The sequence below is a fragment of the Podarcis liolepis genome (genome assembly GCF_965112155.1).
Source record: "Podarcis liolepis genome assembly, chromosome: 1".
Taxonomy (NCBI): Eukaryota; Metazoa; Chordata; class Lepidosauria; order Squamata; family Lacertidae; genus Podarcis; species Podarcis liolepis.
Genome location: NC_139554.1, coordinates 64,672,025 through 64,698,271, shown reverse-complemented (window position 1 = coordinate 64,698,271; position 26,247 = coordinate 64,672,025). Strand labels below are relative to the sequence as shown.

Sequence of the window (26,247 nt, the reverse complement as noted above, 5' to 3'; positions counted from 1 at the left end):
AAGGCTGAAAAAGAACTGGGCAACTAAACACACGAAAGGATCCCAACTGTTATTAATTGCAGGCAGGGTCAGTCTAGGAAGAGATGGATGACTCCTCCCCTGGAGAGGAGACAGAAGATTTCAGAAAACCCTGCCTGATTCTTCCAGTAGCAGGTGTCATCCCTATCAAGGAATGTCCTCTAGTCTCATCTTGCACAGAGGGATTTAAATGCTAACTCTCTCCATCTGTGCAAAGCTAGTATATCAGGGAGACAGATTCTAGCCTAGCCTGCTTTCTGACATTCTAGCTTTGCTCTAGTCTAGGAGGTTGCAGAGTACATGCATGAGGCACTTTAAAATAAGCAATACCCATGAGCCTTGTGTGAGGGTAAAGCTATGCCATGGGTATATATGGCTCAGCATATTTGCACAGTATCCTCCTTCCAAATAATCATGCTTAGGATTGTAGTCATTTATAGTTTTGTTTTATACATAGTGCCTTAAAAAACTTAGTGAATGTGTTCTGCACTCATTACTTCTTCTGGGCTTTTAACCACATATAATATTTCCTGTTCCGTATATTATTGAAATAGAATTTTCCAAGTGTGTTTCTATTTAATGACAGTGGCAAAAGGTTATTGTCCATGTTTGATGAAGAAGTTAGATTCAACAGGAAAACTTATTATTGCTACCTTGCACTTCATAATAAAGTATCACCAACACAAAAAAGTTAATTAATTTCTAATTCTTTATTCTTTTATTTAGGTTTTATGAAGGTTGATTGGACTTGCTCCATCATTTTACGGAAAATTAATTATTTCAAATACATGCACTACTTTATGCAACCTGCCTGATTTGCATTGAGGAAAATTCAGCAGAAGTAATTGAGGCACAAGCAAATACTGGCACTGACTGAACTCAATTTTCATTCCAAATTTCTACAAAATCCCAAGACACAACAATATCAGATGCAAGGGGGAAAACAAACAAAAGCAATGTGAAAAGGGAACATGAAGAGAGAATATTACAAGAATCAGAGAACAAAGGGATTGCAAAACTATTTTAGTGCCATAGATGAACAGTGAGGGCTTCATTCACGCAAGGTGGAATAAGATATCATATGGCATCCTGACAATTGATGTCTTCATTTAAATGTAAGAATTTACATTCTAATTAGAAAGAATTTACATCTTAATCAGAGGCAGCTGTATTATCTTGTTACTGTTTTTTTCAAAGGTAATGAACTAAAGTACTGCTGTGCTTTTTCAACCAGAAACTAAATAGACAGCATACAGTGTTATTTTATAGCCTACCTGCTGTAAGCTGTTATTAATATTTTCAAAGATTAAATTCCAGTTACAATCTTTTAAAAATAAAAATTGTATTTGACACCATTCAGAATGATATGATGGAGACTTATTTAAAATGTTTAACCAATACCTTTTATAACTTGCATTTTTGAGAGTTTGTACTTATGGGGTATTATTAATAAACCACCAATAAAACAAAATACTTTATTTTTAGACACTGCTAATAAGGTATTTTATCTATTGTAAAATAAAAGCTTTTGAGAGTTACAGAGTAGGAAAAAATGCAAGTTCTCCCTACTCAATCTACTCAATTCTACTTCGAAAGAACACTCTAAAAGCTATCAGCTTTTCTCGCAGAGCCATGTTCAAAAACCAGTATGTGAAATGAAATTAAACTGGAAAGATGAATGAGATAAACTACAGATTCATGAAAAACCCATGACTAGTAACTCTCTGTGCCTCAGTTCTCAAGGTAAAACTGGGGGTGGGGGGTGGAATTTGAAGAATTTAAACCAGCATTGTAACTGTGCACCTTGTTTACTGTTGTAATACTGGATCTCTGCTGTCTTATTTAATAGCATTATATTTATCATTTAAAATGTGTTGTTATGACCTGTGGTTTTGAGAAATAAATTTCTTCTGAGTCTTCTCCTGATATTGCTATATTAAAAATAATATGTTAAATTCTAAAAATATGTTAAATTCTGAGTTAAATAAATGTTAAATTCTACACTTATATCTCAACAGTTCATAATTCAATAGAACACATATTAAATTAAAGCCATCTTTTTTGATGTAAAGAGGAGGGGGGGGGACCAAGGAAGAAGAATATTGGATGCCTGAGGTCAAGCATTATAAATACAATTCTACTGATTTTTTCTAGTAACTTTTTAATTTTACGACTATCAACTAAACATTATAAATTTTTTTTTTTTGCCATTATCAACCTTGTCTTTTGAAAGTCCAGCACACCTTTCTGTGTTAGACAGTCACCAGTATCTTCAAGTAAGTGATCTTGCTTAGTGTCCCAGAAAGGACTGTGGGCAGCACACTCAAAGCTGCCTTGAGATAAAAACAAAATAATGGGAAGGTGGTACGTATAATGCAAAATACTGTTGCAATTCTGGGGTAACAGAGTTTGGGGATGCAAGGGCACCCATAACTGTTAAAGTGAACTTCAGAAATTAATAAAGGGAAGAATTTAGCTGCTATTTGGGAGTATTGAAGGGAAGATGCCAGGCCAATGGAAAAATACAGGCTAAGCACCCTTTCAAGGCTGGGGCCTCACCCAGGATAGAAGTCATTAAGCATAACAAAAGGTTATGCCCCATCACAGGGAAATCCTTGGGTCTATGCCAACAGAGGCTGCCAAGGTTACGGTGAGCAATGACGGTAGGTTATAGGAAGATTGTCACCTTTCAAAATTAAGCTTGGAAGAGTGGGGAGAAGGGGGTCTAGCAGACAGAAGAGGAGGAGTTGCTTGGCAATGGGTTTTCTGGGAAGGGAAAGCAGGAAGCAGAGAGAACTCCATGTGGGGGGCTGGAGGGCAAATGCCAAGAAGACAGGATGGAGACAAACTGTGGCAGAGGCACAAAGATGGCACTGAGAAAGCTTCTGAATGCAACACTAAGCTGCTGTGAAAGGCAAGCACCTCTTGAGATGCAAAGGCTGTAAACTCTGCTCTCCCTCCATCTGCACACAGGCTGTAAATATGTGTTAATAAACCACATTTCTTAAAGATTGCTTCTTGATTCCCAATGGAAACTCAACCCAGGTAAGCACCTGGAACCCCTTGGAATCTTGCTACCACTTGGCAGAGATTGGGAGTGAGTGGCGTGCACCCTTCACAACAATTCAAAAATAAACAAGTGTGCCTATGTTGTATAAAGGCTTTATTTAGCTATAAATCAATCTATTGTAACTGTTATAGGCAATTAGTATGCACTGTTGTTCAGGAAATGTTATGAATTGTGAACTTGGAAACTTGATTTAAATCAATTATTTAAATTGGTGTTTTTTATTGGCGATGCAAGTAACAATTTAAATTACACTGATTTAAATCAATTTAAATTGTACCACTGGGGCTTCAGGGTTGGAGTCTTTGGACTCAGAGGATGGCATTATGGAATTAACCCAGTTCAGGAAGGTGGGGGCGAGACAAACTCCTGAAGTAGTGTTTCTAGGAAAGTGCCATCTCCCCATCTGACACTTCCTTTGAGTCCATGGCATCTCCCAAACCTGGGGGCTCTGACCCTGGAGTCACGACAGATAAAGGATTATAAAAATGATGCATGATGTAGAGAAAGTGGATAGAGAGACGCTTTTCTCACCTTCTCTGAATGCTACAACTTGGATCAATCAGTGAACTGACTGGCAGGAGGTTCAGGACAGATATCCCCCTCCCCTTTTCCACAGTGTGGAAATAGTCACACAGGACTTAATTAATCTAACTTTTTGCTGCAATATGACTTTAAAAGGAGACAAGCCAAACTCATGGAGGTTGAGTCTATCAATGACTACTAGTCACAGTGGTTATATTGCACCCTTCAGGTTGAAAGGCAGTACGCCATTAAAGACCAAGAGCAAATAGGCTTTTGTGTCCTGCTTGGGGACTTCAGAGAGGCATCTGGTGGGCCACTATGGAAAACAGGATATTGGACCAGATGGACTGTTGGTCTGATCCAGCAGGACTCCTACTGTACTCTCTGTTCTTGACAACAAGAGGTGGAGTAGATAGAACCACCTGAAGGCCCAGATTTGTCCCCAGGGTCACCACCACTCTCTGGGAGATAGAGAGAGCAGGAACTGATGGCAAATTTTTCTCTTTTGACATGGATCAAGCTGGATCAGGATTCTAGCTAGTATGCACTTTTTCCAGCACCGTCCTGTCAAAGACAGGAAAGAAAATCCATCAAGCTTACATATATTTGCCCATGTGGTTAACCTACATATTTCTTCCATGGAGGAATTTGTGGAAAAGGTTGCAGTTTAATAGAATGTGTCATGATCTCCAGTGCTGGCTGATTCCCCAGGGATTGGTACGCTAGAGCTATACATTTCTGCAGCCGGTGGGAAATGTGATAATGCTTCCCCCTAAAAAAGTACTTGGAAGGACACAAACCACACTTCTGTCTTTCTAATAGATGCTGTTTGTCCAAGTAAAAAAATGAATGCTTTATGGGTATCTACTTTGTGCCATGTCTTTTCCTGTGGATGCACAAGATGAGGGAAGAAGAAGAAAAAAGACAATTTCTTGTGATCTGTGAAAGGTTTGAGTTGCTTTTTGGCAGAGAAGTAGGATCTGTATAGAGGACTACTTTGTCTAGTTGGAACATACACAGCTGAGGTTCCAAAGACAATGCCAGCAGCTTATATGTGTGTCTAATGTATAGTGCATGGGTGCTTACTTTATTTGACCACCAAGAATATTCACTTTTTCCAAAGGTAGGTGTGACCACCCCACAGTTTCTCCCACACAATTTCAAATGCGGGCAACCACACACACACACACACACACACACACACACACACACACACAGAGAGAAACCCCTACACCTGCTCAGCAGATCTATGCAGATTTGCAGAGAAGAAGAAGTCAGCATCATCTTTTAACTCCTATAATATGAAGATCAGGCAGGGGGTAATTTGCAACTACATCAGGATGCTGGGTTCTGTCTATCCCAGAAGCATGTTTGCTTTGGTCATTTTCTTCTTTTTGTAGATGCTGCCTAAAATTGGTCTCATCTTGAGGGAAAGGGACAATTTGTTTGGTGGCTGGAGTTGCCAGTGAATTAACCCTTGCCTTGCTGTTGTGGGACAAAATCTGGCATTTAAAATGTTGGTGCTCATCCCCTTGTCAGGCCCAGCTTGCAAGAATTCAAAGCCCCACTGGTATAGCTCCTTCAATGAATTTCACCCTGATTTCTAGCAGCAGGCAATGTATTTTATTTATTGATTTATTTCATTAAATTTATACACAGCCTAATTGTAAAAAACCTCAGTGGTTTACTAAGTGGAAAAGGTATGCAAACCCAATGGCTAGTAACACCTGTTGGTAAGGCTTCCTTGCACAGTGTAGTGAGAACCTTCTCTGAGTTGCCTAGTCACCCAAGATTCTGCTGATGAAAATGACTATCACTGGCAACTCAAACCATAGCATCAGTTGCTGGAACACTTGCGGGTGGAACTTTAGTTCCTAATCCTGTACCACCCTCCTGCTGAATCATTGTGCAATCATGTTGTAGGTCCCTGCTACGTGTGCTGCCGAGATTGAGTATAAGCTTGTCTTGTTCCTATCGATATGTTTATGAATATCTTGGCTGAAGTGTCCATTCTCAGTTCTATGAGATCTTCTACAGTTCCCCATTTACAAGATGTAATTTAGAGATAGGCTTGGATGTAGTTGGCCAATGCACAAAACAAAATCCTGCTGCTCTACATGACTCCTAAGGGTTTCTTGTTCATATTTACAAGCAGAGAGTCACTATCTCCCTTGCATCTGAATTTGCAACTCGAGTGCTAAGGAATATCTTTTCTCCTTGGAAAGGGAAATCATTACTTTTTACCTGTGCATAGTGAGGATTTTCTTTGAAATTCTCTTCTAGACATTCCCAGAAATTATAATCTCTTCAGGAGATGGAATACCATTTGCCTCCTCTTTATCCAAGGTGAGACTGTGAAATACCTTTGGCTATCTAAGCTTCTGGGGGCTTAACGGGACATTCTCAGGATACTGCAGGCTAATCTCCTTCCCCTCAAATTTCTTCTTTGTGCTTTCTCTGGATCTCTATATCGCCCCCCCTCCCATGCATTCTCTCAGTCCCCAGCATTTTCTTTTCATGTAGTCTGTCTTTCTCTTCCTGTCTCCCTATGCTTCCACACAAATGTCAGGGCCTTAAGCCATGCAGCTGTGCTCCATCCAGAAGTACTGAGACCCATCCCCAATGCTCTCCACCGCCTTTCAAGCTCCCCTCTGGGAAACGTTTGCTGTTGAGCAGCAAATAGCAAATGTTTGCAATACACTAGATGCCATTTTATTTCCTCTAATAAAAAAAAATCAAAACACTACCTGCTGCCAAAATGGAGTTTTGGGGTACTGTAGCATAGTAGTTGCTAGGTGAGGTAAGCTAAGGTCACCACAATCTTTGCAATATATAAATGAGTTCCACTACTTATACTCTCCCTGCAGATACCAATGGAACAGATGGAGGTGGTGTTTTGAATGAAGGAGCAAGGACCAATGGCGACATCTGCCTATAGCAGTGGTGTTCAAACTTTTTTCAAAGAGGGCCAGATTTGATGAAGTGAAGGGCCATGGGGGTCGACCAAAGGGCCAACCAAAGATGTAGACTTTTTTTAGGATTGAAGTTACTGAGCTTTTCTTAGGGTTGGAGTTGTTGAGCTTCTTTTAGGATTCAAGTTGTTGAGGGTTTTTTAGGATTTTACCCTAGGAAGTAAACTGCCACAGGGGCTGGATTAAACCGACCGGCGGGCCCCCAAAACGGACTTTGGACATGCCTGGCCTATAGGCTTTCCATCATTCTGGTTCCCCTCCATCTGTCCCATCTTCTGTGTTTGTGTGGTGATGGTGGACAGGAGACCAAATACCTTTCCTGGGGAACCAGAAGGCTGGGGCAGGACACAAGGGACATGGAGACTATCCATGGAGCTCATGCAGTTTATTTCCCTCCTCTTGGGAAACTGTTTATAAAAAAACAAAAACCCAACAACCTAGGAGCAGGAAAGAAAAAAGAAAAAGGTGCCCTCCCACCTTCCAGTGTCGGAAAATGCAGTTCTTCCTCTCTCCATCCTTCTAGACAGCTCTGTAAGGCTCCAGTATGAATGGTTCAGTGAACACCCCTTCCTCAAATATGACATTCATTCAGGAAGCCTGCCCACAGCTGTTTCCTTATTATTGCATGAAAAGAGCTGCCCTCTGTGCCTTCCATTCAACTATTACTGTATGAAGGAAGAACAGTTTCACAGATACTGCTATTGTGACTGAAGTAGGAGTTTCTTTGCTATTTATTCTAATTGGCTCACAATTTGTTTTTTCTATGGATATGCTAAGGAATGCAGGTATAAGGAAAAAGATCACTCCACCAGCTGGCTCAAATATTCTTCCTGCAACAGAGGATTTAACACTCTGTCATCCTCAAGGCATTCTCCCTAAGACTTTTAAGTACCTATAAACCTGAAGCTCTTTATCTTACCTTCTAAATTAGGGGGTTTAACAATAAATTAGCTGGGGATACGTGTTAATCTGCGTAGAGGGGGGAATCAGATATCTTCGTTCATATTTTTCCGCTCTGCAAACAACTACATATTTAACCATGCACACATGGTCTCACAGAAATCAGTCATAGATAAGTCCTTGCTTTTCCCTACCTTGCTGCAAAACAGGTGACATTGGCTGTTGTCTGAAGATGTGAATATCTTGACTGCTGCCATCTTTCAGCACTAGAAGAGGCTCCTAGCTGCCCACGGTATGAGCAACCATTCATGAAATGAGGTTCTCTAACTGAGGAGGTCTGCCAGAGAATGGTCATGTCTGGCCAAATGGACTGCCAACAGTGCCCAATAGTTTCAGAACTACAGTGCTAGAGTCACGAGTGTATTGGAACTAGTTCCTTGCTTATTTGCGGCTCAAGGCTTTCAGGTGGAGATGGAGCTCATTCTGAGACCATGAAGTGTGGAGGTCTCTGCAGTCTGCTCCTCAGCTAGTTCTAGACATGTTGCCAGTAACAAGGACAGAGGGTGCCAGTAACAGGTTGCTATGAGAGGTCCATTCCCCAAGGGAATTGTGAACTTGCACTATCAGGATTAGCATCAAACCCAGGTGATTCCAGTGCAGCTGAAAGATGCTCGAGAACCAGTGCTGGAGAGACCTAACACACCTAAGATGTGATTACCAGGGTTATTGCAATGTGACTCAAAAGCCTATTGAAAGACTAACAGCAATATTGGACATGCCTGCTAACAATTTTTAAGCCCTATGATACTGAGGAAGGCCAATGTGGTACCAAGGATGTCAGAAAGCTGGTCATAGGAGTGACAAGGAATCTGTTGTTGATATATGAGAACACTGTGATTTCCTGAACACAGAGGTAGGCAGTGATGGCCACTATGCACTTAGTAAAGAACTGACTGTTAAAAGATTAAATGGCAAGACCAGAAATTGGAACCAATGGCTTCCTAGGGTGAAGTGGAGAAAACACTAATGCTGTACAGAAATGTAAAAATATAGTTGAGGCATCGGTGTAGCCAGGCTTTTTGTGGGGAGGGGGCAGGGTTTTTTTAGGGAGACAAGGTTTTGTTAAGGGGGGGGCAGAACCTCAGATTTGTATTTATTTTTATTGATTTGGGGGAGCAGCTGCCCTCCTGACACCACCACCCCTTGGCTATGCCCATGAGGTGTGAACCAGTCTCCATGGTGTAGAAGCAGCATAATGCTGGCAAGGGCCCCAGCTTGATGAAGGTCCAGGATCAGCTTGAGACCCATGTCCTTTTGGGGGGACTGTGAAGTAGTTCTACTAAACCCCCTGAAGTCCAGTACCTCTGGCTACTGGTTCCACTGCTTCCTTGCAGAGAAGTGCCAACAACCTTCTAAAGAAGGAAAGGTGGTGGTGCAGCAAAAGTTCCTGTCAGGTGAGGGGGAGTTGAACTCTGCTGCACAGCCCATGCTTACAACAGCCACTACCCAGCCGCCTGAGTTTCACTGACTTGAATATGAAGGAGGTATGAGGTAATGATGTGCAGTTGTAACCAGAGATAGCCAAGGTAAAAAATAATAATTAAATGTCCTTCCATGATGGTAAAATATAATAATAAACTAAACTATCAACCATTTATAACTCCTCAAATGGTACCCTTTACTTTGCTCAACTGTACAGCTGGCAGAGTGTATGCCAGCATTTGTAGATGTTAAAATAAAATCTCATGAACTTCAATTTGATGCCATACATTTTTGATAATCTTCTAGAAAGCACGGAAATTGACGGATTTGTAAGGTCTCAACAATTCATGACCAATGCTGTTGTTCATTCACCCAATCAAAACTCTTGGCAGATATACATAATTGGCTGTACATGACAAATCCATTAAATAATGTAAAGATTTTTCAAATGCAGCAATGATATCCTTTTTTGGGACCAGGACTTGCATCTCCTGTGGTGGAAAGGGCTTCAGAGCATGAATAATGGTCATGAATCTGCCTTGCTGCTGCCCCGCTACTAATATCAGCTATACAGAGTACAGATATCAGGCAACTTCTGATTTTCAGGGTGGAGAACAGTTAGTATACATCACTCTAGCAGTGTATAAAGTGAAGTACAACACAGGTGACTAGTTGCCAAAGTTTCTACTGAACACTTAAATTAAACATTTCATGAGTTACTACAGTATTATCAGAGGACTGCGAGGTACAGTGGTACCTCGGGTTACATACGCTTCAGGTTACATACGCTTCAGGTTACAGACTCCGCTAACCCAGAAATAGTGCTTCAGGTTAAGAACTTTGCTTCAGGATGAGAACAGAAATCATGCTCCGGCGGCGCAGCAGCAGCAGGAGGCTCCACTAGATAAAGTGGTGCTTCAGGTTAAGAACAGTTTCAGGTTAAGTACGGACCTCCGGAACGAATTAAGTACTTAACCCGAAGTACCACTGTATGTGCAACTGTATGATATACAAAACAGCAATAGCAGAAATAAGATTGTACTGCTGACTACAGACATGATGTACAGGTTTTGAATTATATACATAATTTGATTTGTATGCCACCTTTCCATAGTTAAAACCATGCCTAAAGCGGCTTACAACATGAAAAAACACATAATTACAAACATAACAAAAGTGGTAATAAACAATAAATATAACAGCAAAAAGTGCAGAAGCAAATTAAACAATATCCACATAAAACATAGCAAGTTCTAAAATAAAGGTACAAAAATTAATATCAAAAACTGCAACACCTCCCCCAAGAAAATCCCCTAAACAATAAAAGAAATAGCATTTATTTTGAGTCAATGAAAAACAGAAGAAACAATCAAAATGTTGCATAGTGGAGTGCTCCTCTTCAGGATTTCAGACACTCCCTTCCAGCCCCCACAGGTTTTCCGTTTCACCATTCCCAGAGCTTTTTTCTGGGAGTACCCAAGGGTACGCAGCATCAGCCCTCCCCCAATGTTAAAAGTGAGGCACTTACTGTAACAATAATATGGTGAGTACTAGCACCCTTGTTCCATAACAAAGGTAGGGCCACTGAGCAGGCTCAGTCCTACTTTCAGAGTCTCCCTTTAGGGTTTTTATTTCCTTAAAAACAACAACCCTGTACTTCCACAAACCTTGGGGTTTTCTTAAGCCTGCTGATACCTCCCTGTTGTGCATTGATTTTTGGCTACATAACCAATGACACTCATAGCTTGCATATCAAAAACAGATTATAAACATTTTGGGCATCAACTCTGTCACATTTGCATTCTGTATACTAAGTAACATGAGTGATGCTAAAGAATAGGAATCATATTATACATATTTTGAACTTCTTACGAAGTATAATTAACCTCTGAATTCAAATACACCATCTAACCCATGTTCTTAAAATGCAAATTCCTTTTAAAAAGATTGCTTCACTGTAGATTTGTAGCATGCTTTCCATTCCAAAAGGAAAACCAAGGTAGTAACAACATCATGCCAAAATGTGTAAGATAATATCAAAAGAAAACCAAAGAATATGAAAAACCATCCAACAAAATAAAAATAATCGTTACAAAGGACTTTAACTTCTACAACTGTATCCATCTATTTTCTGGCTTCCCTAACCCCAGGGGTTCACAAATATTTTGAATCAACAGACCACTGCCAAGTCGCAAAAATATCTTCCCGTCTACCATCTGTTCCCAACTGTCAGCAGTAAAATTCCAGACCACTGGGGATGTATTTTGGCAATGCTGGTCCATCTTTCTATTCATTCCCTCAGACCACCACAGTCACTGAATAGACACTCAAACTAGCTCACAGCAGCACCTTTGAAGAAAGCAGGTGCTTGCCAGAGCACTTCAAACAGCCCCAGAATTTCTTACATTGCCCTCCCATTGAAATATGCCTCTTAAATAAAGTACCTTAAGATGCAACCTTCAGGGACAAAGAAGTCACTAATAATTATTTTTGAAAGTAACCAAAAGTTGAGATCTTTCTCCGATATTTAGTCCAATAGTGAGTGCACTCTGCTCCAAGAGTCAAACCAAGTTGATTTCGACACTCTCCACCCAAAAGGGCTCAAGGGTGTAGGCACAGCACTTTCAAAATGCAACTATCTATTATAAACAGTAAAACACAGAGCTAGAAGGATTAAGAATGTCGTCTTCTAATCCCAAGTAGCTTAATCTCAATCACCACCCACAGAATGTTTTTACATGACTTTCAGAAAATGCTCAGACTTCCGATTTTCCAGCAAGAAGGAATTTTATACAAAGCCCCTTGTGTGCACATTAACTTATCAAACACTGATATCTTCTGCTAAAGTCAGGCAATCACTTAACACTAACATGCACAGATCTATCTGTATTGGAGCCCCCAGAGAGCTTTGAATTATCTGCATAATTGCAAATTTAGACCTTTTCAAACACTATTCTTGCATTTCATAAGCTTTTGTTTGTATCGAATACTGCCAAAAATAGACAATCATACTTCTTTTAAAAGCCTAGATTTAATTGTTGACTTGTATTATAAAATATCATGATAGAGATGGAACCTGGATTAATTTATAAAATAGAGAATGATCTACTAAAAAGCAAGACAGTAAATCACTTTTAAACACCAAACACAATTTATTTCTGACTTTAAAACTCATCCTCAAAACATTAATCTACACAAAGGCCAGAAACTGAATGAAACATAATTTGTGGAAACTGATACCTTTCATCACAACCTCTAGCTGAAAAGGTCATTAGATATATTATATCTAAGTGAGCAGCTTATCCCTGCTTCATTACTGATAATTAAGGCAAGTAATATTTTCTTGACAGTAATGTGTCCAGTAAGAGATATAGTCTAGTTTGCATAAAATAAGCATTAATTACCAGAATAGTACCACAGATAAAAAAAATTAAGTACCTGTGTAACATGGTTTCATTATTTTTTCTTCATTTCCTTAAAGAATTAGCAGACTCAGAAACATAATGAGCATATTAAAAATCAATTTTCAGGCACCTATTGAAATTCATAATATATGCAACAAAAAGATTTTCTCTATAAAAGCAGCAAATATCAAGGCATTCTAAAATGGTTACATTACTTTAAATATTAAATGCCACTTCTTTCCTGAGTCTAGGCCACTGTTTCTACATTATTTGATGCAGTAGTTAGATCAAGCTTTCAAATAATCCTGAGGACTTAATCAGGAACATTCTTATAGTCAGTTCTGGGGGAAGGAGAAACATTAAAATTGAACACTTGCTCTACAAAGTTATCACACACCCCAAACATTCCATACTCTTGAAAAAAACACAACTTATTGAAAATTAATTCCCTGTCACTTTATCTGATGAAAGACAAAAGTTAGGGTCTAACATTAAGCAATACTAATTGCATCACTTGCAATCCTGTATTTTGTTTTTCTTTCTCCAATTACAGGTACAGTTTAACCCAAGGCAATCCTTGAGGCCTTTCTTGGCTTCTCTTGGCAACATTTGATGCCCCCCTGCAGTCTTCACCCTGCCTTCCCAAAGCCAGGTAAGCAAGGAGCTGGGCTTTGGGAAGGAGGCATGAGGGCTCTGATAGGGTCCTAGAGGCCTCCTATCTCCTTCCCAAAGCTGAGTTTTTGTTGTTGTTTAGTCGTTTAGTTCGGGATGCGGGTAGCACTGTGGGTTAAACCACAGAGCCTAGCACTTGCCTATCAGAAGGTCGGCGGTTTGAATCCCCACGACGGGGAGAGCTCCCGTTGCTCGGTCCCTGCTCCTGCCAACCTAGCAGTTTGAAAGCACGTCAAAGTGCAAGTAGATGAATAGGTACCGCTCCGGCGGGAAGGTAAACGGCGTTTCCGTGCTCTGCTCTGGTTTGCCAGAAGCGGCTTAGTCATGCTGGCCACGTGACCCGGAAGCTGTACGCTGGCTCCCTCGGCCAGCAAAGCGAGATGAGTGCTGCAACCCCAGAGTCGGCCATGACTGGACCTAATGGTCAGGGGTCCCTTTACCTTTACCTAGTTGTTTAGTTGTGTCCGACTCTTCGTGACCCCATGGACCAGAGCATGCCAGGCACTCCTGTCTTCCACTGCCTCCCGCAGTTTGGTCAGACTCATGTTAGTAGCTTCAAGAACACTGTCCAACCATCTCATCCTCTGTAGCACTGCCCAATTTGGGGAAGGACGTGGGAGAGCTCTAGGACCCTGTTAGAGCCTTGTGTCTGCTTCCCAAAGCCCTTGTCTCCTATCCCAGCTTTGGGAAGATGACAGGAGGGTCGGGACAAGTCAAGTGTGCAGCCCACAGGTTCTGTGTTGAAGTAGTATTGCAGCCCACTTGATATGAAAAGTTGGACCACCCTGGCTTAACCCTTCCTTCCCCACAATTATCTCAATGACACCCTCTCCCCTGCTACATTTGGTTTAGAAAACAGCTTCCAGCAAAAGAAGGTCACTGTGCTGACAGAGTGGCAAGTTGCTTCAGCTCCTTTTTCAATATTTCTGGCACTATCTGATAGAGGAACTGCATTACTACTAGTTGTGTAGATGTATCCTTATTTTACTGGTTTGAATGTAGCTTTGGAGCCAAAGCTTGAATCCTGCCAAATGTCTCCATGAGACTCAGTCTTGCTGCTATTTTGGGTATTTCTTGAGCATTGATCCCAAAATTTTCATTGTCTGGGTAAGTAGAACAAGCTGTGATTTAGGCACCCAGGACAAGAAAGCAAAACATGTGTACTAGTTGCCCTCTATCAACATATAATGAAAGAGGATCTTTTGTTGTCTATGAAGATGCCTTCCACCCTGCCCAGTCTCTAATGACAGAAAGCTATCTGGGAGGGTCGCAAAAGAAAGCTTTGCTCTTTTGTAGAAAGTTTATGTATGCAGGCTCCATAAAGAAAAACAGATGAGCAGCGAAACTAGGGATGGTGAAAATCCGACCCCACATACATTCAGTTGTTATCTTAAGAAGGTGATTGGGGGAAGGGGATAACAGAGGTGTATAACATTATGCAGAATGTGGAGAAAGTGGACAAAGTTGCTTTTCTTCCTCTCTCGCAATACTAGCTCCTGGAATCATTCTATGAAGCTGAATGGTGGGAGATTCAGGACAAACAAAAGGAGATATTTCTTCATGTAGCGCAGTTAAAACTATGGCATTTGCTTCCACAAAATGTTGTGAGGATCATCAACTTAGATGGCTTTAATAGGGTATTATACAAATTAATGGAAGACGATTAGGTTATTAGTGGCCAGCAAGGATGGATATATACTACTTTCAGGATCAGGGGCACCATGCCCCTGAAACCAGTTGATGGGGAAGAGCAGCAGGCTATTGCCGTCATCTTCTCTTGAGGGCTTCTCATAGGCATCTGGTTAGCCACTGTGGAAAACAGGATGGTGGGTCTTGGTCTGTTCCAGCATGTTTATTCTTATGTCCAGACTGGGCTTCTGGATTGTCTGGATTTGAACAAATTATATGCCCAAATTAGTCTCAGATGTACAAATTGTGTTGCAATATTGGTGGCATATGATCTGAGACTTGGGTCCATACAACCAGACACACGAGTTGTGATAACAATGCCTGAAACTATGGAGTTTCCTGGTTTCAATAATTTGGTTAGCAGACAGAATGCCTGGCTGAGGACTGTCTGCACAAACTTGGTTTGGCACATCTGTAGGAAATTCCTTCTTCAGGTTGTATAGTTCTTTCTGGAATTTCTCAGTGGAATTTGAGGATAGCTAAGATTGTGGGATAAATTATGCTCTTGCTGATTACCTCATCTTGGGCATAGCAGCAGCAGAACTCTATGTAAAAATCTAATAGGTGTCCGAGCCTATGAAACTTATGAAACCACTTTCCATGTAGTATTTGACTGCACAACTGACATGCTAATGAGCGGGAGAGAGAGATTGCATTTTTCTTATGACATCATAATGTGGGTTGAGTAGTTAGAATTTTTTTAAAAAATTACTTTCATCCTGTAAAAGAAACACCACCCTGAAGACAAAATAGCTGATCATCTTACAAAACTGAGAAACTTCACACACACACACCAGCAAAAGGCCTAGGATCCATTCACTGTTTCCTGCGGCTAGAGAAAGATTGGGATATTGCCCTCAGCATTGAATATATTTTCACCAAGGAGATATAGCTACAATTAAATCCATTCTAAAACTGTTATTTTGATCATCATCTAATTACTACGCTAATTAATGTACCAATAAAAATTATCAAGGCTCTCAGATTACTTTATCTACATCAGATTACTTTAATACTGGTTGTCTCACTTAGGATTGTGATCCCCCTTTGTAATATAAAGCTTATCAAAGTTTCTGCTCTGCTCTGAAATTTAAAATGGTGTGAATAGTAAAAAAAAAAAGTATGACGTTAATCAGGTTTAGAAAACCACAGAAGGCATTGGTTGCATGTTTCACATAAACATGGCTTCATTTTTCAAAATTCCTATTCTACACTATTATTTGGAAAGAACTCTGGTAAGGATGGTAAACTGGTAAAACTGTTTTACCTTTTTTTTTGGAATGGAGCAATAAATTTCACACATGCATACACACTCATTATCACGGACATGCAAATGCCAAATTGCGGAGAAGGCCAGGAGCATGCAAGCCTGGCCCTGTCCCCATGCCTCTTGTACATGTCCCTCCTGCTGAATTCCTGACTTTCCTGTGCTGTGGGGAGAAGGTCTGCATGGAAGTTGCACTCAGATTCAAATGAACTTGGGTAGGAGCCCCATGCAGATCTCTCCCTGTACAATAGGGAAGGGCTGGGGACAGAGCAGAAAGGTGAGAACCACACAAAGATATTGGAGGCAAGGACTTGTTCACATCCCTAGCCCTGGTTGCACTTTGACATTCATGTGTTCAGAAAAATGATTGAACCCTTTTTTTTAAAGCAAACTAAAATGATTGGTGAGGAACTCTTATGCATCCACACCACTAGATATACCAGCCACAGCTTGTACTGAGCATGTGAAATGAGTTTAATATTTGAGCAGCAATAGTCAGTATCAGTAAAACTCTTGGGAGCAAAGCCAAGCACATGATAGACTGCTTTGCTCCATTACACACAATCCATGAGCTGTTTCAACGACAGTTCTAGTATTTCAAGCTGCTTTCTGAGAACAATGTACATTCCTGTCAGAAAACTGAGTTAGGCCTGAAGTCTAACTAAATGGTATTTCAGTGTTTTAATATATATATTTGCCAAAGTAGTCAGTGATTAATGCAAGAAGAAATAAACCAAAGCTCTCCGATTCCCATGAAGGTGTAATGGCAGAGCACCTTTTCTCTTGCCTTTGTGTCTTGTGTCTAAAAAGATGCTATTATATTAACTGACAAAGTGGGCAACAATTTAAGTCAAATTTTATGACAGCATATATTTTAGAAAAAATAATTTTCAACGGAAAGGAGGTGCTTTGGAAACTAAATAACCATATCTAAATAGTTGCTTCTGAAGCTTTACAAGTAACTCAGGATTAACGCTTACTTTTACATCTTTTGTTTCTATTTTTAACTTCTCTGTTCTATACACATTAATAACGAAGGCAGGTTTTTTGTTCATTTGATTGCTAATAGGATTAAATATCTCAGATGTCAAATGCATATTTGAAAATCCCCTAATTACATTCTTAAGACGATAAACTATTGATTGCCATATTGTGACTCATAAAGAATTTAGTTGCTAAACTTCTTTTCTACAGCATATGCATTCATTTCCTTGCCAAATAACCTGGCGAGTACCAGAAAAACCAGGTAACCAAAATATCACTTCATCATGGAATATGTTATACCCATTCTTAGTTATTGTTCAGTTTTGAGAGTCAAAATGCAAATAAAGCATCACAACTGCTCCAACGACGTATTAGACCATTGTAAATCTCCTTCCTGGTAAGTTGCTTAATCAGTTGGTTGCAGCTCAAGTTCAGGTGTTTTTGAACAACACATGAACCAGGTGCAATCTGATTTCTGGTACAGGTATGGTCACTCTAACTGACAACCTATACCTGGTGAGGGACAGGAACAGCGTGAGCTTGTTCTGAGCTTAAACTAGACATTTCTAGCCAGGGTTGCACTCCACCTAAAAGATCAGGTTTGCACAGGAAATTGAAACATTACAAAATGTGCATAATAAAAGAGATAATTATTTCAAGGTAAGGGACATGATTGTAACACACAATGTTAGGGAGTAGATAGGATTTATTGTTGGTCAGCCTTCTTTCTTTGCTTGAATCATACAAATGTAATACTTTGATTATGCACCTTTTGATGACAGGGATATTGCTAAAATTCTTGCAAACTGACCTGAAGCTAAGGAATAGGACAGGATAAGGAGTTGGACCCAGACTTTTAAGTGACTTTTGCCAATTCCTACACCCCCTGCAGCCCCTAGCACTACCTACATTATTGTTCTTTTCTTAGCAATTGCTTGATTTACATAGTCGATGTTAAAACTTTTTTATGCAAAAGAATTATATTTATGGTTATTACTGAATAAAATGGCTCACTAGTACTACATTGTCGTATCATAAATAAACATCACTACACTACAATAGCACTAATTGAAATGTGCAAGAATTCAAAGTCTACAGGTTTACCATGAAGGAGTGGGAGGACACACAATGACAGATCTTTATAGCAGAAACTTGCATTTACTAATACTGATAAATGTTGCTCACTTTTATAATAGGATTATATACAAGCACTCAAACACCAGTGTTTTCTACTAATGAGCACCAGACAGCTCAGATTCTGAATACTAAGGGCATGCAACAAGGCAAGATAAGAAAGTTCTATATTACTCTACTGTGTTTTTTATCAAGTTACCTTGAAAATTAACATTATTTCATAATGTTTTAAACAGAAACATTATGTTTTAAAAAGAACATTAAATTAAGCATTAGTTTAAGTCTACCTCTATTTGCCCTGCAAAAAATATTCTAATGAAATATAGAATTACAGTGGTACCTCGGGTTTACAAATTATAGAAAGTTGCTAACTCATGAGTTCGCATTTTATCAACTGATTGTAAACATCACATATAGACAAATACCACAATTCAAATAACCTGTTGCACAGGTTGAAAGTGTCAACTGCACACAAAATTGGCTGCAAGCCACCTTAAATCTAAATCATGTTGAGGCTTTCACTTGCCCTGGAATCTCTGTTTTTTGTGTCTTGCTTTGGTCCTTCTGGAACAGGGTGGGAAATGGCACCAAGGGCAGTGAAAAGAAGAGAAATTTGGCAAAATTGCAAAAAATTGCCACAACCAGGTCAGAGTCCCTTAATTATAAGACTGAGTTTAAGGATTCTTCTTTGTAAATAGTATCCATGCCCACCCAGGTTCTTCACTTGAGCCTGTGTCAAGGAAAAAAGAGCTTGAATTCAACAAAGTCAGACTTTGCAGGAGTAGTGGAACTTCTACTTGTGCAATGGGACTTCCCCACTTCCTCCCCCCACCCCGCACATCTGTTCTCTCTGGAGCAGATTTCGGAGTGACACAACGATGGGGGATGGGAAGTCCCATTGTGCAAGTCATTCTGCTCTCACATTTATTGTTCATTCCAAAAGTGTAAACAGCCAAAATATTTTACACATAGTTGTAAATTCCATATACATTTGAAAAAATTGTATTGTTTAATGCTTTCAACAGCCATGGCACTTTTACTCCAATTTTATATCATTAAATATAAAGGAGAAAGGCAGTAGGCAAGAGGACTAAACTGAACTCTTCCCTACTTCAATGTGTATGTGTTATGAGTTTGTGGGTAACAGACTCCTCTAAATTTCTGGGTTCAGTAGGTGTTAGAATTTAAGGTTTGGGTGCTAAAACTGGGTGGCAGCCCCTGAAAATCCATGCATATGGGGTGAGAAACCCTTGCAAATGATGTAGGATATGCTGTGGGAGGGTTAGACTTTTGGGGGAATTGGTGGAAACCCACTTCCTTGTGCTAATGGAATAGAAATTTAGGATTCAAGCCAGTATTTGGGTGGGGCTAACCTTATTCCCACAACACCCCACCCCCCTTTTTGAATATTATTATTTGTCTCATCTACATCAGGAATAACTAATCACTCAAGACATTGTAGAAAGTAGTGTTAAAAAGATTTTTTCATTGGCACAGGTAAGTTACTGTGCTGAAGTTAATGATTTTCCCAGGTAAGAAGTGAATCATTAGTTGTATAACCATGGCAATGATACATGATCCTTAAATTCCTTATTTTAACTTTATGTAAAAATTATGTACTTTGCTACATGAGTTCTTACTAATATAAAACAAGATTCTAGTTTCTTTAATGAATTGCCTAAAAAAATCCTTGCAAACATAAATGGCACTGATATGGAAAAATTAAAGGTAACACACTGAAAAAAATGAAGTTTTTTTTTTTTTTTTTAAACCTCTCTCCTGTTTCTACATGCTTGGTTAAAAGTCTCTTGACAGAAATAAAAAGATCCTCCCCAGCATATGGAAGAGTTGCTATGCCCTTCCGGGAATGGTCTGTAACTATGTTCACCTCAGGCACGCCAAGGAGAGGTGAATTGTCAAATGTAATTTCAATCACTGGGTGGTTTGGTTGAGTCAGATTAGTTGTATGCAATCATGATAGATAGTTTATCCCAGCCCCAAACTGCCACTTGGGAAATCTTGCACGCAAACGAACAGAAACTCAGTCATTATTAGTGTCAAGAAGGTATACAGAGGCAAAATTTGGTTGGCAGCCAGGCAAGATGAATCAAGGCGAAAAAGTGACCAATTGCATGTTCAAAATGGAAATTGATAAGCACATTGTAGTTTGGGGAGGTTTTAAACACTAGAAAAAGTCATATATTATTAATTGTTCAATGATTAATATTTTAAAAGTGTTCTTTATGGAGAATTTTCTTAAAAAGTCAATGTAAATTAAACACATTAGTGTCCCAATTTTTAAGCCTTTATGGAAAGAACTGTATTGTGGCAAGAAAACATATATATATTATGTAAGAGTATAAAACTAGTCTGCAAGTACAAACATTTCCCCCTAAAATGAATCATAGCAAAATAATTGCTCATACTAAAATGTTTATATCAGTATCATTCTGTTTATCAAATTCAATGGCTATTTCAGTTTGATGAATCACTTCGTATTAGAGAGGTCATTTTCTCTATCCTTTTGTAAGTACTGCTTAATAATGATTTGCCCTCCAAAGCTATCAGTGTTAGAGCAACAAGATGTTAAAACACTAAGGTGAGTAATCACCAGGTTGGTCCATTAGCAAAAAATTACTGGGAGAAAAAGCCATCAGGTTTCATAGCCTGAAGTGATATGCTCTGACAAATCTAACAGCTCTTTCTATGTCATTCCTAATGCACTTGTCACTCAGTATTACCCATCCTCATTAATGACAATGGGAAAGTTTATCTTGGTAACACGTTTTAAATCATCCACTCTTTACAATGGGACCATGAAATCTCTTATAAAACATGAGGCGGGAACTACATTGACAACAAAAGCTCTTCCTGGCAGCTTTACTCTTAATTCCTGTTCAAGGAATTAATCTGTTTATCATAAAATCATACAGAACAATATATTAAATGAAATCTGAAACAAGAATAGGTAGTGTGATTTTCAAACACATAAGTATTTTTACAACATTGGTACTAGGTTACAAACGTTATTTTAAACCAGCATAATTTATATGGCTCCTTGCTTCATCTGTAAATGACAGGATCTGAAAACGATTTTCCTGGAAATTCAGAAATGCTTAAAACAAAAATGCAAAAAGCACTTTTATTTGTTTCCTCACACTATATTCTGCCTTTCCTCTTAATTAAAGTACAAGGTGGCTAAAAATACAAAATATAACCATCACAATAAATAAGTTATTGTTAAAACACAACAAATCATGATATAAAAAAGAAATAAAACAGCAACAACAACCAGCAAGTTGCCAGTTACATTCCAAATGGTTAGACAAAAGAATTTTTACTTTACTCTTAAATATGGCCAATGTATGAATCACAGAGTTGGAAGGGTCCCCAAGGGTCATCTAGTCCAACCCCCTGCAATGAGATGTCCAGATGTCATTTGGGTGGGAGTTTCATAATGCTCTCTCTTGTGTCATTGTCAAACTAGTAGAATATAATGCTCGGCCAACAAGAAGGGTGTCTCTAGCTGATCTTAGCAGTTGGGTGGGCCAATACTGGAGAAGTACACGGGTCCTAAATCAATCACTTACAACTTCAATTAATCCCACTAGCTCACAGGCAGCTAGTGAAGAGATCTGAGGACCAGGCTAATGTGATCTACTCTTGCTACCCCAGATAGCAAATGGGCAATGGCATCCCACACGAGCTTCTCCTTCTGGACCACCTTGAAGGGGAATCCCACATAGAACACATTACAGTATACAGGAGGTTATTAGCAGATGGGTAACTGGGGCCAAACTGTTCCTGTTCAGGAATGGTTGTAGCTGATGGACCAACTGAAGCTAGACATAGGTGTCCCTCACCACTGAAGTCACTTGGGCCTCCAGCAACAGTTTAGAATCAAGGAGAACTCCAAAGTTATGAACCTGGTCTTTCAGGGGTGGTGCCACACATTCAGAACAGCTTTCTCTCTAATTCCTGGTCTTGGGAACCACTGACCCACAGAGCCACTGTTTTGAGAGGATTCACTTCAGTTTAATGGCCCTCATCCAATTCATCACATCAACACTCTCTTCTTATCCAGACGGAATGAGTAGTGCTGGGTATCATACATATATTGCGGGTATTGCACTTCAAACCCTTGTACGCATTTGTTTGCTTAGTGATTCATAAATCCCTCACAAATTTTGAAATATTTATTTAACTTCTTTTAAAAAAGCAATATAGCACTTCCTATTTAAAAAATTCAAAGCTGTGTATTAAAAAAATAATAATAAAACAATCAGAAACAATAATACATGATTTCTGATAATATAAAAATCACAAGAATACAGTAACCATAAAAGCTGACTGCACCTACCAAGCAATATTAATGGCTAGGAAATGCCTAGGCAAACAAGTATGTTTCCCACATGCTTTGGAAACATAATACTATTAATGTATGCCCTATTTCTGAAAGGAGGATGTTTCACATGATGGTTGGTAGTACTACTGTGAAGTGGTCACATCATGGATTTTCGAAGGCTGCAAATTATGATCTTACTGCAGGGTTTCCCAAACTTGGGTCTCCAGCTGTTTTTGGATCACAACTCCCATCACCCTTAGCTAGCAAGACCAGTGGTCAGGGATGATGGGAACTGTAGTCCAAAAACAGCTGGAGACCCTGCCTTACTAAATTGGCAGGTCTATGTGGTAGAAGGCATTTTCTTTAGTAACCTTAGACCAAGTTGTAAAACAACAGTAGATCCTTAAACAAGGCTTGGTAACAGATTGACAGTTAGCCCAGTTTCTTTAATAGGTGTTACACGATCATGTTAGGGTGCCTCACTGAGCAAACAAGCTCCTCCATTTAATACCAACTGCATATTCTTATTTGTTTGTATATTTATTTTTTGATTTGTATACCACTCTTCATCCAAAGATCTCAGGGCAGTTCACAGCACAAAATGCAAAAACTGAACAAAAAACAGAGCAAACCAATAACCCCTCCCCCCAACACATTTAAAAGGACAGAATAGCCCGGTTGAAGAGGAACATTTTTGCTTGGGGACAAAAGATGTACAGTGGTACCTTGGGTTAAGAACTTAATTCGTTCTGGAGGTCTGTTCTTAACCTGAAACTGTTCTTAACCTGAGGTACCACTTTAGCTAATGGGGCCTCCTGCTGCTGCCGCTCGATTTCTGTTCTCATCCTGAAGCAAAGTTCTTAACCCGAGGTACTATTTCTGGGTTAGCGGAGTCTGTAACCTGAAGTGTCTGTAACCTGAAGCATCTGTAACCCGAGGTACCACTGTATAATGAAGGCGCCAGGAGAGCCTTCCTGCAGAGAGCATTTTACAAACGGGAAGCCATTGCATACAAGGCCTGTTCTTGTGTTGCCATCTTCCAGACCTCTTGCAGAGGAGGCACATGAAGAAAGGCCTCCGATGATGAGATGATAATCACAGGGTCCAGGTCAGTTCATATGGGGAGAGACAGTTTTGCTGTCCTGAGCCATTTAAGGCTTTATGGGTCAAAACCAGCACTTTGAATTGGGCTCCAAAACTCATTGGCAGCTAATGCAGTTCGGCTAGGATCAGTGTAATATGCTCAAACCATCTTACCCCAGAGAGCAACCTGGCAGCTTAATTGTGCACCAGCTGAAGTTTCTGAATTCAGTGCTGCTCTCTGGAACTAGTCCCATAGGTAGGAAAAATAAAGAACTGGATCTTTGAAAATATGTCAAATCATTTCATAGACTTCCATAAGACCTCTAGTTAGAAGGGTATGCCGGAGGCGGGGAGACTTGTATCCAGAAATATGCTAATTAACAAATAACCATATGCATTGACCCACTGGCACAGGGCCTCTGTAAACTGCATGGCAGCATATATATATCCCTCGTGCAGATCTCTGGAGTTTTTAATCTTCATAATATTAATAGGCTTGTGCTTATTTTTACTTTTTGGTCTAGCAAATGCTGAATGACTTCAGACATGATGCAAAGCATCTCACAGAAGCCCAGTAAAAGGAAACCTGAGCCATTCATACAGAAGATATGTGTCAGATCCAAAGTCAGTTGTAGTTTATATTTGATTCAAAAATAAAGGAAGCAGGAAAACCATTGCTATGAATGCTATGGACATGCTACATCAAACTACATATTAAGTAGGTTCTGATAAGAGAACTGCCAATTCAATCTACTTTTAGTCAGCTGGAATGCTTACTCTTAAAGGGAAGAAAAAGCAATGTCAGGCAAGATATGTGACCCACGTGTAAGCAGGTTTCCACACAGGTATTGCTTACTGGATCAGGAACTAAGGCAGTAAATTGGATGTGCATCCAAGCATGGATGAGGTTTATCCACCATGTGTCGCTTTCAATTGGATGTGTATTCCAGTCCATATCCAAATGTTCATCCCTAACCATATATAAATACCCTTTTGAAGAGTGACAAAAGCCAGTAAGATGCATCATCCTTTGGGCCCCATACTGTCCAGCCCTGGAAAAATCCAGTTATTATTCTGCAAAATTCTGAAAATAGTTTGGATATTATTATTTTTTACACATCATTAAGCATTAATGCCTCAATGTGCATAATAAAACAAAAAGTTACAAGAAAAAAGTGACTAAAATGTTGTTGGCATCCATCTGTATCAAAAGTCAGTGAAGTGTGCTGTGGGAGGAGTTATACTCAGATGTTTAAAATAAAATTTACATGGACTAAAGCTATTTTTAGGCTTCTGTCCTATACACACTTAACTGGGAATAAGCTCCAACCTGGGGCTTACTTCTGAGTAGATGTGTACAGGATTGCACTCTAAGATATTTAAGCACAGACTTTTCTTATATCACACAGGGAAGCTCCTGGTAGTTATTTATTGCAATACCTGCCCACATTTAATATTTATGATGCCTCACACTCCATTCATTTTTAGAGAGAATTAAAGAAGCAGCTATAATAACTCTGCGAATAAAACTATGGGAATGTTATCTTTAGTTCTGATGATACAGACCCAAGCAGAAACAGCCATGGCCATGGCATTGCTGTGCTCGTAAAGAACTAAGCTACATGCCATTCAGCCTTTTGAAGCTCCAGTGTTTATTTATTTATTTATTGGCACTGCATGTATACGCAGTCATGCACGAGTCGATCACACATAAGTGAGGGGCGCTTGTTGCTAAGAATTAACAACATTCTTAGGACAGACTATTGGATAGGTTATGGAACACATAAAAACCAACTGCAACTGTTCATCTAACTTTTGGTCTCTAAGGTGCTACTGGAAGGATTTTTTAAAAAAAAATTGTTTCGACTATGGCAGATCAACACGGCTACCTACCTGTAACTGTTCATCTAATGAAACTATTAACACAGAGGGAAAATACTCTAATATGGAATATGTGTAACTGGAGCTTTGCATGAGTGAAAACTGCTTATCTGAGCATGGGAGGCAGATTTAAAGTACAGTATATGGGTAAAAATTGTAGGAGAGGAAAACAACAGTGATCTTACTGTAGGTGTCTGCTATGGACCTGCAAGCCAAACTGATAACTTGAATGATGCCTCTCTACCGCAGATTACCAAACATTCAAAAAGGAGAGGTATAGTACTCATGGGAAGTTTCAACTACCCCAATATGTGTTGGAACACAAACTTTGCCAAGACTGTAAGGTCCAACAAATTCCTCAATTGACTCACTGACCACTTCATTTCCCAGAAGGCGGAAGAAGCAACAAGGGGGTCATCTCTCTTGGACCTGGTCCTCACCAACAGGGAGGAACTGATTGAAGAAGTGAAAGTATAGGGAACCTTGGGAGGAAGTGATCAGGCCTCTTTGGTTTCATTATAAACATGCAAGGGAAAACTGAGTGTAGGTGGACATGCATGCTGGATTTCAAAAAGCTTAAGGAACTACTGGGTGAAGTCCCAAGGAAACTGAGATGGCACTGGCTGCCTTACACTTCCTACTTAGTTTATCATAATGGTATTGGACCTGATGAGGGCTGCTTGTTCCTGTTCTTCTTAGTTAACATGAGAAGCCCTCCACCACATGGGAGCAGACCATGCTTTGGCTCCTCTCCATGCCAGCATTAAATCAATGAAACTGGTTAAAACTGGTGAAGAGCCACAATGTGGACTCCTCCTGTATTT

At 39.7% G+C, this 26,247-nt stretch overlaps 1 protein-coding gene across 3 annotated transcripts in view; it reads right to left on the bottom strand.

The window, feature by feature from the left end:
• ELP4 (elongator acetyltransferase complex subunit 4) overlaps positions 1–26,247 on the bottom strand; it is a 143,723-nt gene that overhangs the window by 31,779 nt on the left and 85,697 nt on the right. Inside the window, exon 10 of one of the 3 annotated variants that reach the window (XM_083465067.1) lies at positions 18,746–18,844. The exons of the other annotated variants lie outside the window; for them this stretch is intronic. Within the exon in view, the coding sequence (XP_083321193.1) occupies positions 18,761–18,844 (84 nt within the window). The 3' untranslated portion in view covers positions 18,746–18,760. Of the gene's footprint in view, positions 1–18,745; positions 18,845–26,247 lie in introns of those variants that run through there. 3 annotated transcript variants of the gene reach the window in all.